Source organism: Pseudorasbora parva, chromosome 3 (genome assembly GCF_024679245.1).
Source record: "Pseudorasbora parva isolate DD20220531a chromosome 3, ASM2467924v1, whole genome shotgun sequence".
NCBI classification, from domain to species: Eukaryota; Metazoa; Chordata; class Actinopteri; order Cypriniformes; family Gobionidae; genus Pseudorasbora; species Pseudorasbora parva.
The window spans coordinates 48,839,464-48,858,523 of record NC_090174.1 but is presented as its reverse complement, the minus strand read 5'-3'; the positions used below and the strand labels follow the sequence as shown (position 1 = coordinate 48,858,523).

General features: G+C 37.9%; 1 protein-coding gene across 6 annotated transcripts in view; it reads left to right on the top strand.

Moving 5' to 3' along the window:
- LOC137071385 (protein unc-13 homolog B) overlaps window positions 1-19,060 on the top strand; it is a 59,646-nt gene that overhangs the window by 20,995 nt on the left and 19,591 nt on the right. For all 6 annotated transcript variants that reach the window (XM_067439345.1, XM_067439343.1, XM_067439344.1 and 3 more), the window contains exons 11-23: window positions 265-380; window positions 765-928; window positions 5,041-5,191; window positions 7,578-7,646; window positions 9,555-9,644; window positions 10,031-10,171; window positions 11,179-11,372; window positions 11,452-11,537; window positions 13,521-13,647; window positions 13,929-14,025; window positions 16,970-17,113; window positions 17,601-17,678; window positions 17,829-17,906. In XM_067439345.1, coding sequence (XP_067295446.1) covers window positions 265-380; window positions 765-928; window positions 5,041-5,191; window positions 7,578-7,646; window positions 9,555-9,644; window positions 10,031-10,171; window positions 11,179-11,372; window positions 11,452-11,537; window positions 13,521-13,647; window positions 13,929-14,025; window positions 16,970-17,113; window positions 17,601-17,678; window positions 17,829-17,906 — 1,535 coding nt within the window. The remainder of the gene's footprint in view (window positions 1-264; window positions 381-764; window positions 929-5,040; window positions 5,192-7,577; window positions 7,647-9,554; window positions 9,645-10,030; window positions 10,172-11,178; window positions 11,373-11,451; window positions 11,538-13,520; window positions 13,648-13,928; window positions 14,026-16,969; window positions 17,114-17,600; window positions 17,679-17,828; window positions 17,907-19,060) is intronic.

Here is a 19,060-nt window from a genome sequence, read left to right as displayed (position 1 = left end):
CATAATAATATTACCCATAAATTGTTTCTGATGAAATATTCATTGAAGAAAATAAAAAGTAAAATTATGAGTGTTCATTTTAAAATCTTTTGTCTGATGTCTGAAAGTACTGTTTATTTTCTTTTGATAATAAAAATGTATTAAATGTGACCTGCGGCTGTAAATCTTCTATACTTTGGCCAAGGGTCTCCATTAAGAGCAGATGCTGGTAAACTTTAATATCAGATCTGTGCAATGACCATGTGTAATTTCTGACTTCTGCAGAAAAACGTACAGACAAGTCAGCAGTATCAGGGGCTATCAGACTGCAGATAAGCGTGGAAATTAAAGGGGAAGAGAAAGTGGCCCCTTATCATGTTCAGTACACCTGTCTGCATGAGGTAAACCGCTTACAATATCTTTTTAGATGACAGATGCCTGTGTACACTAATGTTGTATAATTTAGGGATTTTTTTTTTTTTAAAGAAATTAATTAAGATAAAGGGCTGCTGGAAATTATTATGTAATTATTGTAAATGATTTCACAATATTTCAAGTATTTATAAGTATTAAAATCCTAACTGACCCAAACTTTTGAATGATAGTGATTCATCTCTAAATTATTTAATCTCTCTCTCTCTCTCTCTCTCTCTCTCTCCTCTCCCTCTCCCTCTCCCTCTCTCTCTCTCTCTCTCTCTCTCTCTCTCTCTCTCTCTCTCTCTCTCTCTCTCTCTCTCTCTCTCTCTCTCTCTCTCTCTCTCTCTCTCTCTCTCTCTCTCTCGTAGAATTTCTTTCACTTTGTGACCGATGTTGAAGGGCAGGGTGTAGTGAAGTTGCCCGCAGCACGTGGAGATGATGCCTGGAAGATCTACTTTGATGAGATTGCTCAAGATATTGTAGATGAGTTTGCCATGCGCTATGGGATAGAATCCATCTATCAGGCCATGACGTAAGCCATGGAGCATTTTCTTTTTATTCTGACAGCTATAGTTCCTTTGCCGTTGACAGGGGATGTTTTAACAAAATGAGTTGTAGTTTATGAATGTTTTAAAGGTGCACTATGTAGTATTTTTGCAGTAAAATATCCAAAAACCACCAGGCCAGTTTTATATATTTTGTTCAGTTGAGTTCTTACAACATCCCAAATGTTTCCAACTATTTGTAAATTGTGAGAAAATTGCTATTTTAACTAAGGACCGGGACGTTTCAGCATAGCGTTTGAGCGAGTCGCCTGTAAATCGCGTCATATTCCCTCGGTTTTATTCTGCAGAAGCGCTTTTCTCTTAGCAGTGTGACATGTCACAGCAGTGCCGAGTGAATGCACAGAGTAACATCATAACATAATTTTAAACACACTTAAATGTATCTAATATGATAAACAGAGCTGCTTTACCTTATAATCATGACCGGAAAAAGCAGAAGTGCGAGCGCCCGGCGACTGTGTCCCGTCCCATCATAATAAAAGTCCCGGTACTCGCGAGCCGTGTGTTTAACAATCGCTCCAGCAGCCGTGCTCAGCTCCACAACACTCGGTCCTGCTCTGCTTCACACTACAGTAACGTTAAATAACCGCATCCATGAACATGATTTCTGCCCGTGTCCTATTTTCCACTGGCTGTGAGGTGAAGACCACATATCCCAAGATACTGCGCTCACACTTGGAATCATCAAACTACGCCTTTGTTTAGAATAGGCGCCCTCCAGTGGACGGAAAGTTGCATAGTGCACCTTTAAATCCTAATCTTGGATTTTGGCACATTGCCAAACAGAATATTAATGAACATTTTCAATAGAGAGACTTGTTTCGGTGAAAAGTAGTGAATCACAATGAAGAACTGACTTATTGTTTGAGATAAGAAGTCCATATGCTGATACACTATTTTGTCAAAAGTATTGGGACACCCCTCCAGATCATTGAATTCAGGTGTTCCAGTCACTTCCATGGCCGCAGGTGTATTAAATCAAACACCTAGGCATGCAGACTGCGTCTACAAAGAATGGGTCGCTCTCAGGAGCTCAGTGAATTCAAGCGTAGAACCATGATAGGTTGCCACCTGTGCAGGAAGTCATTGAAATTTCCTCACAACTAAATATTCCATGGTAAACTCTCAGTGGTATTATAACAAAGTGGAAGTAATTGGGAACAACAGCAACTCAGCCACAAAGTGTGATATGCCACGTTAAAGCACTGAGGTGCACAGTGTGCAGAAGTTGCCAACTTTCTGCAGACTCAATAGCTACAGACCTCCAAACTTTGTGTGGCCTTCAGATTGGCTCAGTGCGTAGAGAGCTTCATGGAATGGGTTTCCATGGCTGAGCAGCTACATCCAAGCCTCACATCACCAAGTATAATGCAAAGCATGGGATTCAGTGGTGTAAAGCACGCCGCCACTGAACTCAAGAGAAGTCGAGACGTGTACTCTGGAATGACGAATCATGCTTCTCTGTCTGGCAATCCGATGGACGAGTCTGGGTTTGGTGGTTGCCAGGAGAACGCTACTTGCCTGACTCCATTGTGCCAAGTGTAGAGTTTGGTAGAGGGGGGGTTATGGTGTGGGGTTGTTTTTTCAGGGGCTGGGCGTGGCCCCGTACTACCAGTGAAATTAACTCTTAAAGGGATCATGAATTGTTTTTAAATTCTGTGGTTTGTTTTTAATACTGTTGTCTGAGGTCAACATAGGATGTTTGTGTGGTTTTTACATTCAAAAAAAATCATAATAAATAAGTAATAGGCTATTTTCTACTCTGGTTTTGAGGCTCTCTCCTGAACGCTGGGTTTTGATGGGCGTACCACACTGAAGACTTGGAAGTAAACGCCCGCTAGCTGCCCTGTCAGTACACAGCGTGTGGGTGATCCGTTTGGCTCCACGAGTCAGTGGGCTGGTTTAATGCGGCGTTTCGCCACATGGTGACTGTGGTGTGGCAAGCAGCGGGGCGAGGGACCGCGAGAGCGGGCCGGTGATTTATGTTCACGAGTGCCAGCTGCGTGGCACACCGGTCTCGTCTGGCGGCCATGTGATGGGAGCATATAAGGAGGAGCAAGGACAGCGGAAGACGAGAGAGGACCAGGCCTGGATTTTATGTTATGTTTTGTTTATGGGTTTGTGGGCAGTCGTCCGTGAGGGGCTGCCCACGTTTTATTTTGTGTGTTTGCGGGCAGTCGTCCGTGAGGGGCTGCCCACGTTTTATTTTGTGTGTTTGTGGGCAGTCGTCCGTGAGGGGCTGCCCGCGGTTTTACTTTCATTTTGTTTATTTATTTTTGAATTAATAAATGTTTGTTAAACGTTCGCCGGTTCCCGCCTCCTTCCTTCCCATCTACGAACATCGTTACACTGGTGCCGAAACCCGGGAGGAAGGAGGGACATGCTGTCGAAGAGCCCTCGCTGCTGAGGGGGATCGCGGTGCTGAGGAGGTCGGGCAGCGCGGATGAAGGCGGACCGCGAGGGCTGCCCGAGGCGATGGTGCTGGAGCGAGAAAGGTGGGACAGAGACCTCGCTGCCGTGCCCCTGGGTCGAGGTGGGGTGGCTGCCGTCCGAGAGGGAGCGGAGGAGTCGCCGCGCTTGCCGGGGGCCGGAGCTTGCTGCCATCCGCCTGATAGGGGAGGAGCAGGGAGCGCGGGGCTCGCTGCCGGGTCCCTCGGAAGGAGGAGTCACCGCCGGCCGCCAGGGGGCGGAGGAGGATCGAGCTGCCCACCAGGCGTCCAGTGCCATCGCACAGCACCACGAGGAAGAGCCTCTCGGCAGGCGGAGGGCCGAACGGCAGTGTGTCTGGGAACCGGACCAGAATTTTTTTTTTCTCTCTTTCTTTCTTTTTAGAAAGGAGTAGAGCGCAGTCTCGGGAGTTGCCCCCGGCCTGCGAGGGGCGATGGGGGTATGTGGTGTGGCAAGCAGCGGGGCGAGGGACCGCGAAAGCGGGCCGGTGATTAATGTTCACGAGTGCCAGCTGCGTGGCACACCGCTCTCGTCTCGCGGCCATGTGACGGGAGCATATAAGGAGGAGCAAGGACAGCGGAAGACGAGAGAGGACCAGGCCTGGATTTTATGTTATGTTTTGTTTATGGGTTTTATTTTGTTTATTTATTTTTGAATTAATAAATGTTTGTTAAACGTTCGCCGGTTCCCGCCTCCTTCCTTCCCATCTACGAACATCGTTACAGTGACGTCACGGGTTGGCATATTCTGAGATTGAGCATTTTCTGGGCCTGGTGTCAATAAAAGCTTTTCTTTGACTAACAAGGAAGTTTTCAGCTCCAAAATTCACAGGATATTTCTTATATTACCATGACCTTTTATACATCAAAGGCTCAATGGAAAGTTGATTTCTCAATTCATCATCCCTTTACTGCTTCAGCATACCAATACATTTCATGCTCCCAACTTTGTGGGAACAGTTTGGGAATGGCCCCTTCCTATTCAAACATTCCAAGCAAGGTCCATAAAGACATGGATGAGCAAGTTTGGTATTAAGGAACTTGAATGGCCTGCAAAGAGTCCTGACCTCAACCCGACAGAACACCTTTGGGATGAATTAGAGCGGAGACTGCAAGCCAGGCCTTCTCGTCCAACATCATTGCCTGACCTCACAAATTTTCTTCTAGAACCTTCTGCCTCTGCAGTGGTGGTGGTTGAGGAGAGACCCCTGTCATGAGTGTAAAGTGCTTTGGGTGTACAGTAGTACAAATGAAAGCGCTATATAAATGCCTCATTAAAAATTAATAAAATAAAATAGAAGAATGGTCAAAAATTCCCATGAACTCACAAATACACTTCTAGAAGAAGTGTCAAACATTCCCATAAACACACTCTTAAACTTTGTGGAAAGCCTTCCCAGAAGAGCTGAAGTTGTTACAGCTGCAAAGGGTGGGCTAAATCAATATTAAACCCTACAGATTAAGAATGGGATGTCATTTAAGTTCATGTGCATGTAAAGACAGGTGTCCCAAAACTTTTGGCAATATAGTGTATTTATGAAATAAAAATAATATTATATTAAAAAGTGACATTTACTATTATTACATAACTGCATTCTCATTGTCTTACTGTGTGTCTGTGCCACCTGTAGGCATTTTGCTTGTCTGTCCTGTAAATACATGCTGTCTGGTGTCCCTGCGGTAATGAGCACGCTCCTGGCCAACATCAACGCATTCTACGCTCACCCCACCTCAGTCACCAGCGTCTCTGCCTGTGACCGCTTCAATGCCTCCAACTTTGGGGTAATGCTTACTCGCCATCACACACAGCCAATATGGCCGCAGTCTAGATGCGTGTCGTGATTATTACCTTGTTCAGTACAATGTGACATAAAAACCAGCTATGTAGCATTACATTTTTCTTTTCACTGAATTAAAATGTAACTTGCTTTATATATTTTTTCACCAAGGATTCATTAAATTGATCAAAAAAATGACAATAATGACGTTAATGATTTTACAAATAAACTATATTTCAAATAAAATATTCTTTTGAAACTTTCTAATCATAAAATAGTCCTGAAAATCAAAATGTTTCCCAGCCCCCCAAAAAAACATTTTACATAACTATTTTCAACTTCTCAAATCTTTATTGAGCATCAATGATTTCTAAAGGATCATGTGACACTGAATACTGGAGTAATGGTTGCTGAATATTCAGTTTTTACACTACAGGAATGAATTACATTTGAAAATGTTTAAATTGTATTAATATTTCACAATATTAATGTTTTTAGTATATTTTTTGATCAAATAAATGCAGCTTTAGTGAGCCTTATAAACTTAAATAAACTATAAACTTCAAAAACATGTAAACATCTTACCAGCCCCAAACTTTTGTGTCTCCCTATTTTAGCATAGTGTAATGATGTAATCTGCAAAAAAATCCCTGCACTAATGTGCAGAATTATCATATTTCTTTAGAACATGCATAAAAAGAAAAGCGGAATTCCCAGTACTATTGGGCTAAATGTCAGCCAATCGAATTTGAGGATCTGAACTAACTGTTTTATAAGCTGTAATTTAACATTTGATTATAGAGTGGTGGTGACTTTGATTGTTATCATCAAACCCACAGAGAGTATATAATTCTCATACGACGCAGCCGAAGATGCTGCTGTGGCATCCTCTGATTCTAGCAAACCATGACTGCACCTGCTTGAATTTGTGCACAGCTACAATTCCTTTCCTCGTGTTCTTGTACTAGACCTTTTGCAGAAAGAATCTTGCACATACAAGGATTTTGAAAAGATACAACATAGATACAACCCTTTGATTCCCATTCAGATTTTCTCATTGCCAAGAGATGGGCTTATTCAAAGGCCTTTCTCTGGTGGGTTTGTACAGTATGACTTGTGTGTGTGTGTGTGTGTGTGTGTGTGTGTGTGTGTGTGTGTGTGTGTGTGTGTGTGTGTGTGTGTTTGTGCACTCTGTGTCCTTGAATCAAGGTCTGGATTTATTCAAAGAGAGATTAGTGTCAGAGAAATGTAACTTTTGTGTCTTTAAAAATGTCAGAGAGGGTTTGTTTTTTGTGCACTGACTCTATAACTAAATCAAGCATAACGTTAGTTCTGGCAGATCACGTCAGTCAAGCTCTCGTCAGCTGATCCATGTCTACCTATAGGAAATAAGCCTATCACAGCATCCATATATAAGGTCCATCAGTATTATCAGCAGCTATTGTGTTGCTCAGGAGCTAATTATCCTTCTCCATCCCCATCTCCTCCTCTCGTCCGGTCAGGATTTGGCCTTCTGATTCCCCTTCGAATCAGACTCAAATTCTCAAATTATGTTGTATATAAAATTAGGGTTGGGCCGATAGTGTAAATAAAATCGAGTTGCTATTAACACTTGGTGTAAATAGCATCTATTGCTATTTGCACTTAGTGTAAATAGCAAGGACATTCTATATACACTTACAAATAGTTAAATGAACAAAATTTAAACACTTAAGATTTTATTGTGCAAAAAAACGGCAAATGAATCATTGGCTACTAGATGTTTTAAAGAAACTCAACTAATGATATTCAAAATGGTAGACCACAAGACAGAACGGTTGCACAATTTTCTGCTTTCTAGCTAAAGTGAGCGGTGTGTCAAAACACCTTTGCGGATCACACCACAAGCACTCAGGATCATTTGTGCTAGTGATAGTTCAGATCTAAAGCCAAACATGCTTCATTCAAGCCCTTTCAGCTCTGTGTGTGTTCTCTTTCTCCAGACATTAACAGACATCAGAACTTAACTATCAAATGGAACCAGCATCGCGATGGTTCACTGTAGACATCATCGATGCCAATTTGGTTGACATCGCCCAACCCTAATTAAAATATTAAACATGAATGATATCTGCTATACATTTATGTTGGTTCTATTCTGTTTATCCTGCTTATTGCTACTCGCCCTGCTCTTATCCAAGCTAGGCTACATGGATGGCTAAGGGAGTTCTTGCCCAGAACAGAACTATACCGCCGATCCAGACTGCATGCTAAATGTCAATCATCTTTGACAATAGTGGTCCTGACAGAAATAAATGACCCAATACTGAAAGAAACAGACATTTTTTGGTTTGTTTGTTAGTTTGTTTATTCTATTCAACACTGAGTCATCTTTTTCTCTGTTAATGCAGAAAGATCGGTTTGTTAGACTGCTGGATCAGCTCCATAACTCTCTCCGCATTGACCTGTCAACATACAGAGTAAGTATTCACCATGTACACTAACTTAACATAATCTACAGGGAAAATTGGATGCAGCCTAGCATGGTGTGGTGTAAAACAAATTACAGCTTAATTGGAATAAGGCACACTATTAAAAAAAAAATTGTGTTGTCAATCGATAAAAACAAAAATAAAACAAGATTACCCTCATTTTTCATGATTAAAAACACTTAGTACCGTTTTCAGTTTTCACAGACAAGGCTTAAGCAAGTCCCTGCATGTTTGAGCTGTTTTAACTGAAAGCAACTTGCACTGACAAATCTTAATGTCAGTGTCATCATTTTGTCTGATGCACAGCAGTAATGTTTTTTTTTTGTTGTTTTTTTTTTACGGCATGCTTAAAAAAAGTTACTAAAATGTACTAATTGAACTAATTCTGGTTTAAGCTAAGCCTTGTCTGTGAAACAGGCCTTAATTGTTTATTCATTTTTAATATATATTAATAATTTCACAGATAATCTCCAAATTAATAAAACAACATAAAGACAGTATATTTTCAAGTCTGTGTAAAGGCAATTTTGAGATTTGTTTCTCAACAGATTATAACTGTTATAAATGTATTGCTGAAATGCATTACAGAGACAGTGAGCCGTGTAGTACTGAATTGTGGAGTTAGATCACTAAACAGTTTTTCACCATTTCTAAGTTCAGGGTTTTTTGGGCAGGGCTTAAACAATGACTCGATGATGCACTGGAGCCACTGAGCATGGCCCCTGCCCTAACACTATAATAACTAGAGCACATTTGCATCCGTTCACCTGCTCAATTTCAAGTTACTGTCAGTACAGTTAATTACTGTAGCCTACAGTTTGCTAGCTAGTTATGCTGTCGTCACATAAATGCATATTACCTGGTTGCAATAACTTACAAAACCGCTCTGTATCCTTTTTAAAATTTCTGAAAAACGATGGTATCAACAAGAGGTGGATTTCACCTTGATGGATAGCTGAGGATCACCACCAATACATGCCTCTAGAGTGATCATTTTACACAGGATAGTTTTACAAACTTTTATTTGAGACAACTGGGATTTACTAATAATACGCTGCAGAATGTGGCCGAACCGACTATCTCCCGCCCGGGCTTCATCCTCCCATCACATCGACATCTGGTTCCATCGGCCATACGTGTCCACCAATGAGTTTAAGCTTTTCCGCAATTGGGCGTGGTTTCAGCGCAGACACGCCCCAGCATTTGAGAGCAGAGAATACTACTTATTTTGTTCAAGATTTTTATAAGCTATTTTATTTACTTGGTTGTTTTTAATAATTCAAATTTGAATTATTCATTACTTTTGTCATGGATTTGCAAGGTTTAAGATTGAAAGTCAGGTCTAAGACAAGGGTTAAACAATAAAATCTATTTATTGAGGGCATTTAAATGGTAGCAAAAGCGTAAAAAAAAATAATTGATCCTTGAGATAAGTTAAGAAATTTGTTGAGAAATCCACAGCTTATTTGTATGTAAAACGGGAATGTTTCATGCACAAATCATAATTCGTCATTTGAGTTCAAACTTTCAGTATTTCTAAATTTAGCATATATTTTTAATGAAAACAATCCACATGCATCCCAAAAAATCATAGTTGCCGAGATATATTTTTATGTGAACTATATTTTTTTGTTGTGACCCTACAATGAATCGTATATATTTCAGAATAATAATGTGCATTATAGTGGAATCTAAGATGCAGCTAAACACATCTAGTCTGGGTCTATATAAAACTGTTTCAGATGAGTTTTGAGAGTGGTCAGCATGTATACTCCTCATAATGATATATAGACTTGATTCATAACCCATGTGCATGTGTTTTTCATGATACCAAGGTCATATTGTGCTTCTCACTCAAGCTTCCTCTGATGTTCTTTGTGTCCCTTTGATCTCCAGAATAATTTCCCAGCCAGCAGTAAACCACGTCTAGCAGATCTCAAATCCACAGTGGATTTATTGACTAGCATTACATTCTTCAGATTGAAGGTATGATAACGCACATAACCCTTTCTGCTGTATTGCTCTTTTTGTTGTATTATACCATATTTAGGAGTTACAGGGAAGTGGGTCTTATTTGTAATGCATATATTGAGTGACAGATCCTATAGAGATTAATAATTCAATTGTGTTTCATACAGTCATGGGTAGACGCTCAGCCATTTCTGTCTGCCTGAGTTCCTCATACAGTAGAAAAGGATAATAGAAGGTTTGAAATGAAGATTGATTTCTTTGTGCTGTAAGTGAGAGGCCTTTGTGCGTGCTCTCACAACAGAGATTAGTCACTATTGATTTGACAGGGCACTGCTTGTTAGCGGGAGTTGCATTGGTTTTATATAGATATACTTGTCTTGTCTGGTACCCCCTGTGTCCAGGTTTTGGAACTGCAATCTCCCCCACGTGCGGCCCATGTGGTCAGGGACTGTGTGAAAGCATGCCTCAACTCCACATACGAGTACATCTTTAATAACTGCCAAGAGCTGTACAACAGACAGTTTCAGCCGGCCGCGGAGCCTGTGAGTAAACACATTCATGTCATGCAGGTTTATGCTTGTGTACATACAGATGTGAATGCTTACACTTGTGTTTGACAGTATGTTCAAGTTTGGAGATTATACTGTCATTATTAGAGGTTGAATTTCTCTAGGGTAATACCAACATTTCAACCCAACACATCAGCCTGAAATGTGTAATATTTTAGTATTGAGCTGTTACCATAGAGACCACGTTTGCGCATAAAGGTCAGGACCATGAATCATCAGTATAATTTTGAGTTATCTATCTATCTATCTATCTATCTATCTATCTATCTATCTATCTATCTATCTATCTATCTATCTATCTATCTATCTATCTATCTATCTATCTATCTATCTATCTATCTATCTATCTATCTATCTATCTATCTATCTATCTATCTATCTATCTATCTATCTATCTATCTATCTGTCTGTCTGTCTGTCTGTCTGTCTGTCTGTCTGTCTGTCTATCTGTCTATCTATCGTTCTGTCATTCTGTCTATCTATCGTTCTGTCATTCTGTCTATCTATCGTTCTGTCATTCTGTCTATCTATCGTTCTGTCATTCTGTCTATCATTTCTTTTGTCATTCTGTCTGTCTGAAATCCATCTGTCTGTCTTTCTATATTTCTCTGTTCTTCTGTCTTTCTTTTGTGCTGTCGATCATTTTGTGATTTTATTTGTCCTTTGTTCATCTGTCGTTCTGTCTGCTGTTCTGTCATTCTGTCTATCGTTTTGCCTATTGTTGTCTGCCATTCTGTCTATCATTTAGTCTAACTGTCATACTTTCATTTTATCTGTCAATCTCTATTGTTCTGACTGTATGTGTTCTGTCTATCTTTGTCATTGTGTCCATCGTTCTATCAGTCTGACTGTCAGTCATTATATCTGTCCTTCTATCTTATATTTTTTCTGTCTCTCTATTTGTCTGTCTTTCATTCTGTCTATTTATGTGTTGTTCTATTTTATAATTTTATGCATCATGCTATTGTTCTATTTGACAGAAACCAAAAGAAAAGAAAGAGGAAGAAGAGGGTGAAGAAGAGGAAGATAAGAAGGATGAGAAAGAGGAAGAAAATGCTGCTGTAGAAGAACCAGGACCAAGCATTCAAAATTTGGACTTCTGGCCCAAACTCATCACCTTGATAGTTTCCATCATAGAGGAGGACAGGAACTCCTACAGTCCGATCATAAATCAGTCAGTGATTACACAGATACCCACAATATCACTCACAAACACATAAGTTCATATGTTTAACCTGGTGTGTCCTGTGCAGGTTTCCTCAGGAGCTAAATGTAGGGAAAATCAGTGCTGAGGTCATGTGGACACTCTTCGCACAGGACATGAAGTATGCACTAGAAGGTATGAAGAAATATACACTTATATGTATGGGAAGTGTGTGTGCCCTTGAAGTATGGCTGTACTAAAAATGTATTTGAGATTAACATCACCACATCTCTTTTAATTTGTTTTCAGTTCTTAAACGTATCGCCCACAATCATTGGAAAAATGGTAAAGTTAATAGGTTTATAAGAAGTCATGAGAGTGTGAACTTGGACTTAAATGTCTGGATATATAGATAATTACATCTGTTACACACTAAGGGGCCATATTCTACACTTTGTATTGTCTATTTATTATGTTTAGTTTACATTAACATATTCTACCAGTTCTTTGACCTTTGAGATTCCAATATAGTTGACACTAAAATATTTTAATTACAACTTCTATGATTTTGACACTGAAATATTAGTATTGGGTGATTTTGTAGATTATTGGCCCTACTCCTTATGTCACCACGACTGAGTGAGCCAAGTTGCTAAGTACTGAATAGTAATAAATATGTGCAGTGTTATGTTAATAACACTTATCGCTAATCTCCGACAAGCTGTGAGCTTTGCATTGAGTAGGTTTTATTTCAAATGAGCAATGCTAATCCTGTTTTTTGATGATCAGACCCCTTTAAAGGTTCAAAACACTCTTTTTGGTCTCAAAGTCCTCACTCTCTTATTGATACAGCAGAGTTAGAGAATAGAACCCCAGGTTTCGTTTTAGTTCTTCCAAGTAGGAGTAAACCGGAATTAGACACCCCTTTGAAAAAAAATCATCTTTTCCATTTGATGCCAGCCTCCTTTTCTTTCGAAGCCACCCCTTTTATTGCACTTTTTTCATGTTCTTCATCTCTTCCGTCTCTCTTGCCTTGTTTTCTTGTTTTTAGCACCTGCCACATTTCATATTCGCAGACTTGATTTTTACGCTGGTAAGACATATGTTTGAGAGTGTATTTGAGCATGTAGACTACTGTTTAAAAGTTTCGGTTCGGTAAGATGTTTTTTTTTTTTTTGAGTGTGTGTGTGCTTCTTGAGCGAGTGATTTCCAAGTCAATGGAAATGCCTGTTGAAGTGTGTCTGTTGGTCCTACGGCGCGATAAACACGTTTATTTGATTGAATTGAATTGAATTGAATTGAATTGAATTGAATTGAATTGAATTGAATTGAATTGAATTTGAGTGTCTTTCGCAATATGCGCATCAAGTGCTAGTGGTGCTTTTTGAGCATTCATGCTTTTGAAGCGAATTAGCGTCTGACGCCCGAGTTGAAATATCCGACCTTTGGCTTCAATTCACACTGCTCACCAAGGCTGCATTTATTTAATAAAAAATATAGTAAAAATGATGTGAAATATTAGTACAATTTAATATAAATGTTATCAAAATAACCTCTATTTAATTATATATATATAAAAAAATTTTTTTTCCTGTAATGACAAAGCTGAATTTTCAGTTTTCAGTGTAACATGATCTCCATCCCTTACAGAAATAATTGTAATATGTTGTGCTCAAGAAACATGTATTTTCATTATCAATGTTGAAAAACGGTGCTTAATATTTGTGTGAAAACCATTTTATATATATATATATATATATATATATATATATATATATATATATATATATATATATATATATATATATATATATATATATATATTCCCCAGAATGCTTTGATGAATAGACAGTACAAAAGAACAGGCATTTATTTTAAAATATGTATATGTCCGATTTATTTATCAGACATATATAGTCTTTAAGTCTTTTTTGTGCTAAATAAAACTATTAATTTTAATATTTTTTTAAAATCTTACTGACTAACATTTAAATGGTAGTGTATGTGTGTGAATTTTCTTAGCATTAGCTTCTGTGAGAGTTTAGCTGGAGACTGGGATGAAACAGCAGTTCATTCTTAGTTTATAGCTCAGTGTAGATTAAATATATTATATAAGAAATATTCGTGACTGGGTAAAATAAAAAGAAATCTGTCGACTCATGCTTGTTGTCTCCCCAGAGCATGAGAAGCTGAGGTTGTGTAAAAGTGCGGACTACATGAATCTGCATTTCAAAGTCAAATGGCTCTACAACGAATATGTCTGTGACCTGCCCGCCTTCTCTGACACTGTCCCAGAGTACCCATCGTGAGTCATGCTGCTTCTAAAACTCTTTCAGAGCATCTTTGGCTAAAGTTTTCTCTTTTTTCTTTAAATAATCCTTAGTTTGTTCTTCTTTTGAGTAGTTTTAGTTTCTCACTCACACTCTGTCATCACCTACTGTCCCAAATCCACTGAGATGCCTGTTACTTGCATGAATACTTTTCTCTGTTGTTTAAACATTCTTGACTATTTGCTGCTTTGCTGCCCCTCCTGCTTTATTCCTCCTCCTGTTTCTCTATATTTCTTCCTTCATTTCCCATGTGTAGGTGGTTTCTGCCATTTGTTCTCCAGTGGCTGGCTGAGAATGAGGAAGTGTCGATGGAGTTTATGAATGGAGCCCTTGAGAGGGATAAAAGAGAAGGGGTATGGTTCAGAAACTAACTTTTCTGTGTGGTCTGCTCTCTTATAAATGATTCTTGGCTGTTGGTCTTCCAGGATTTAAAACATGGTTTGATAAATAAAATTGCTGCTTGCTGTCTACTAACTGTAAGAGGGTTGATTTGATTCAAATTGATGTATTTCAAATTTTCTTTGAGTTATGTAAAGGTAAAATTCAAATGGTTTTAAAAACTTTTTCCACAATTACAAATAAATTAACTTTCACTGCTGTTAGTTAAAACTCATGTAACTACATGAACTTAATTTTAATGAGTTGTTTCGACTAAAAATGAGTATTGTAAGCGTTACTTAATTTGTGTTTGTTCAGTCAACTTAACATTGCTGAGTGAAACAAACAAACTGGACAGTGGATGTGTAGTTCCCAGCATGCTTTGCAAGTGACTGCAATAGGAGAGTAAATTAAGGGATTAAAGTGTTATTTTATGTGTTTTTCAGTAAAGGGAAGGATGTTCTTATTTTATGCCAAGGCACGGCAATGTAATTTTGTTGTTACCATTATGCAGAAAAGTCGTGCCTGTGTTTACATGCATGTTAGATCGAAGACTGAATACATCATGGTCATGTGTAATAAACCATAATTCATCATGATGTACTCACCTTAGTTAATGTTTTAATTGAGGCGTTGTTCATCCATGAAGTCATGAATGAAAGACTTTGAATTCCTGTTAGTTCCTGATGAAGTCATGCATGAATTAATGCATGAATTCATGATAATTCATGTACCCTTACCGTAAAGTGTTACCCTAAAAATATGTGTATTTAATAGTTGTCCACTTACACTTGTAGAGCAAATAGTTAATTTAAGGTAAATTAAATTGATAAATGTGTTCACCTAACATAATAAACTCTTATAAATTTAACATAACATTATTAGTAAACTTAAATGTGCCATAGAATGAAAAATTGAATTAACCATGCCATAGTGAAATAAAAAGAGTTCAGTACATGGACATTACGTACTGGGAGTCTCAAATACCATTGCCTTCTCTTTCATATGTAAATCTCGAGCATGAAAAACATCACGAAAAAATAGGCGAATCTCAACATAATACCAACTGTGACGCAATCGCATAGCAAAAGCATGAAAATAGCAAAAACAGTAGCTCTCATGGACACAAAGGCCGCAAAAATTTAATTCAAAATCGTTCTTTTGCTCGCCCATATTACCACAGACAGTTTTTGTCTCCTAACCTGGGACAATATCAAGCTATATTCTATATTCTATATCCAACTATATTCCTGCAAGCAGTAAGTAGTGATGTATCCACTTGACTGTTAAAAAAATTTCTGATTAAATTGAAAGTTTCTTAGAAAGACCACATTGTCTAGACGACGCAAGATGCTAGAACAGTAACAATAGGAAACTCTAAGTGCCATACAAAACTAAATAGTGTGTCTAATGACAAAGGTTAATATTATTTTATTACAAAATACAACCGTAGATACATATGTCATACTATGTTAGTTTAGTTGTTTACAGATCGCTCACTCAATCCTTCTAGCTAACGTCACCTTCTCCACCATATAAGTTAAAACGATAGTCATTTGACGAGGCTTCTATTCATTTTGGAAAAAATATATATTTATAATTAATAAATGAAGTATTATGTTTTTGCATGCTTGTATTTCAGAGTACATCACAGTCACTGTGTTGCCTATATTGTAACGTTATATAAACAAAAAACGTATAAAAGCATATAAAAAGTGTTCGTGCTTGCGGTTGCCAGATTTCAGTAACTAAATTCCCCAATCAGAGCTTTTCTGTGAAAAGAACACTTATACTTTCCGGTGTTTTACCTAAACGTGCAATCTGGCAACCATATGCTCTTTCTCTCTCTCGCTCGTTCTCTCTCGCATGTTCTGACTCTCGCGCACGGATGATCTGAAAACTCCAATAAACAAGTAGGCTGCATTTCAGCAATCTCTAGTTGAGATGTTCTGCTTAAAGTGTCATTCAGTCGGCCTGTGTTCTGTCAGGACTCATGGGCCGCTTCACTGAACAACTGAACTTGTGTGAGCTGCTGAAATAAGCCAATCAGAGCAGAGCTCAACATTAATATTCATGACCCTTTCAAATAAGGCAAAAACAGAGCATTACATCCTAGGGACAATTTATAGGGTTGTAAATGGACCTGTAAAACTTTATCTGGACAATTTTTGCCCTTAAATAAGCCACATACCTTCTATTTAGATATCAGAGTACAATTTAACATATTGCTTCAAATCATTCTAGGGCACCTTTAAAATAAATATTATGTAACAGTGACAAATTCAAATGGTTTGTATTTATTCAAATACATTTTGTCAGCTTTACTTGAATTTATTTTGTTCATATAACTAAATAGTTATTTGTAAAAAAAAATACTCGATATAGTTTTGTAGAACCCCTTGACACTGTTTTGTTAAGTAATTTCTACAAGTCATTTTTTTGAGTGCACACCTTCATTTATTTTTGCTACTTTTCAAAGGAATTGTATGTATACAGCATTGTTCAAAAGTTTAGGGTTGGTAAACAAATGTTGTTTTTGAAAGGGATCTACTCCCCAAGGCTGCATTTATTGGATTAGATATACAGTAAAAACATAAAAAATGTGAAGTATTATTACAATTTAAAATAGTGTTTCTTTTTTTTTCATATCTTTTTTAAATTGTAATTTATTCCTATGATGGCAAAAAAGTTGTGAAAATATTGTTTATTTCTGTTTATTTAGGGTACATAAAATGCTGTCATAAAATATCCAAATGAATTTCAGAAAATTAATGTTGTCCCGTTTTGGTCCTTGTTAGTAGACACATTAAATAATTTAGTAAGCATATACAATTTTATTTTGAAAAAACCCTCAGGGCAAAAAGTGCACAGAGTTGAAAAAATATCTCAAACTAAAACTCTCTCCTTGCTTTTCCACAGTTCCAGCAGACATCTGAGCATGCTTTGTTCTCCTGTTCAGTCGTGGACATCTTCACTCAGCTCAACCAAAGCTTTGAAATCATCAAAAAACTAGATTGTCCTGATCCTGCAGTGGTCGCCCAGTACAACCGACGCTTTGCCAAGGTGAAAACCAGGAGCAGAGAATGTCAGAAAGTCGATAGATGTAAAATGGAAGCATAATAAATATAAGCTGCTTTGTCTTTAGACCATCACTATCTCTTTATAAGCCTGTGAGTCATATTTAACTTAGACGTCTAATGCAGAGACATCTTTGTTGAAACCCACACTGGTTTTGTTAGAGCTGATATTGATTAACATTTTATTCGATTTTAGTGAGGACCGGCTAAATACTAAATGGTATTGTCTGACATGATCATAGTTGTGGTAGTTATGATATTGATTTTTTCAGTAATCAGCATATTGGGGTCTATTTTAGTGAACAAAACAGCAACTTAATGCATCTGCCCGTGAAAAAAGCATTAGTTTTCAATAACAAAGTCAGTTTATTTACCATCCCAGATTACCGGCTCAGTACGAAGTGTAGTTCATTTACTCTACAAAACGTTTAGATGTAATAGCTGTCCTTTCTTTTCCCCCCTTTCACTGTCAGACTATCACCAAAGTGCTCCTGCAGTATTGTGCTATTCTAACCAAGAGCTTCTCCACCTATTGTGAGAAAGAAAAGACGGTGAGTGTTTACTCGTCAAACACTATATTTGTACCAAAGTACAGTATATTTGTAGCTTAAATGTTGAGTGGTTAAGAGTCCAATTAGGTCTAAATTCTGTCTCTCTTTCTCTATCCTTGTGTTGGTTACTCCCTCCTGCATCTCCCGCAGCCGTGTGTGTTGATGAATAACGTTCAACAGATGCGTGTGATGTTGGAGAAGATGTTTGAATCTATGGGGGCCAAACAGGTGAGGAAGATATGAAGTGATAACAGCTAATGACATGGTTATAAATAAGAGATGAGAGGCAATGGAAGTTACGGTTAACTGTGTTGCAATACTTTGTGAGCTGTCACAGGCAACATTTTTATGCTATTTTTTTTCATAGATTTGCTACAGATGCAACACTTTTAAAGTACTCTATTGGTCCAATGCTATTTTTAAATTAATGACGTCAGATAAATGGCATATATGTATGGTGGTTTTTGTTAAAATACAAAAGTATTGGGCTTTAAAATGTACACTACTTTTTTACTTCATCTATTTGATCAAAAATAAAATAAAAACAAGAATATTATAAAGTGTTTTTACAATTTAAAATGACTAATATATTTTAAAATGTCATTTATGGCTGTGACAGCAAAGCTTACTAAAGTCTTCAGTGTCACATGATCCTTCTGAAATTGTTCTAACATGCTGATCTGATGCTCTAAAATGGTTAAAGTTATGCTGTTTTGTAACATTATAAATGTCTCTACTGTTATTTTGATAGATTTAATGCCACCTTACTGACTCCAAGCTTACCCTAAGACCTAAACTTGAACGGTAGTGTACTGTATGTAGGCAAAAATCTAAGACTGTATCACATGTATCCTTGATACAGTAGATAAGGCAGTACAAGAATGCTCTGATTTACGCTGTATCTGTGGGCTCCTTAGAGTTGAGTTGTTTGCTTGGCAACATGCTATCATCAGAGTGAGCGCTAGTTGAGTTTTGTGTGCTTTTGTGAGTCTATGTAACTGGAGAAACTGGATTTTATGATAGTGGTATGATGAAGATGGGCCTACTGGCATTTTGCGCTTGATATGTTTGTGGTGAGAATGTTGAATGTTTATCATTCAATGTTACACAGCTTTTTGAAGATTCTGTTGAATCATCTGCTGGAAGACAGGAACATTTTTGATGTCAGTCTGCTTCTCAGAGTGTGTGTGTGTGTGTGTGTGGGGGGGGGGGGGGGGGGCATGTTTTTGTGACATATGAGGACACAAATGTGTATAATGGCATGGGTATGATAGGTATTACAAGGAAAGGGTGAAATATGGACATTGGCCATGTCCCCACTTTTCAAAATGCTTATAAATCATACAGGATGAGGTTTTTTTAGAAAGTTAAAATGCAAAATG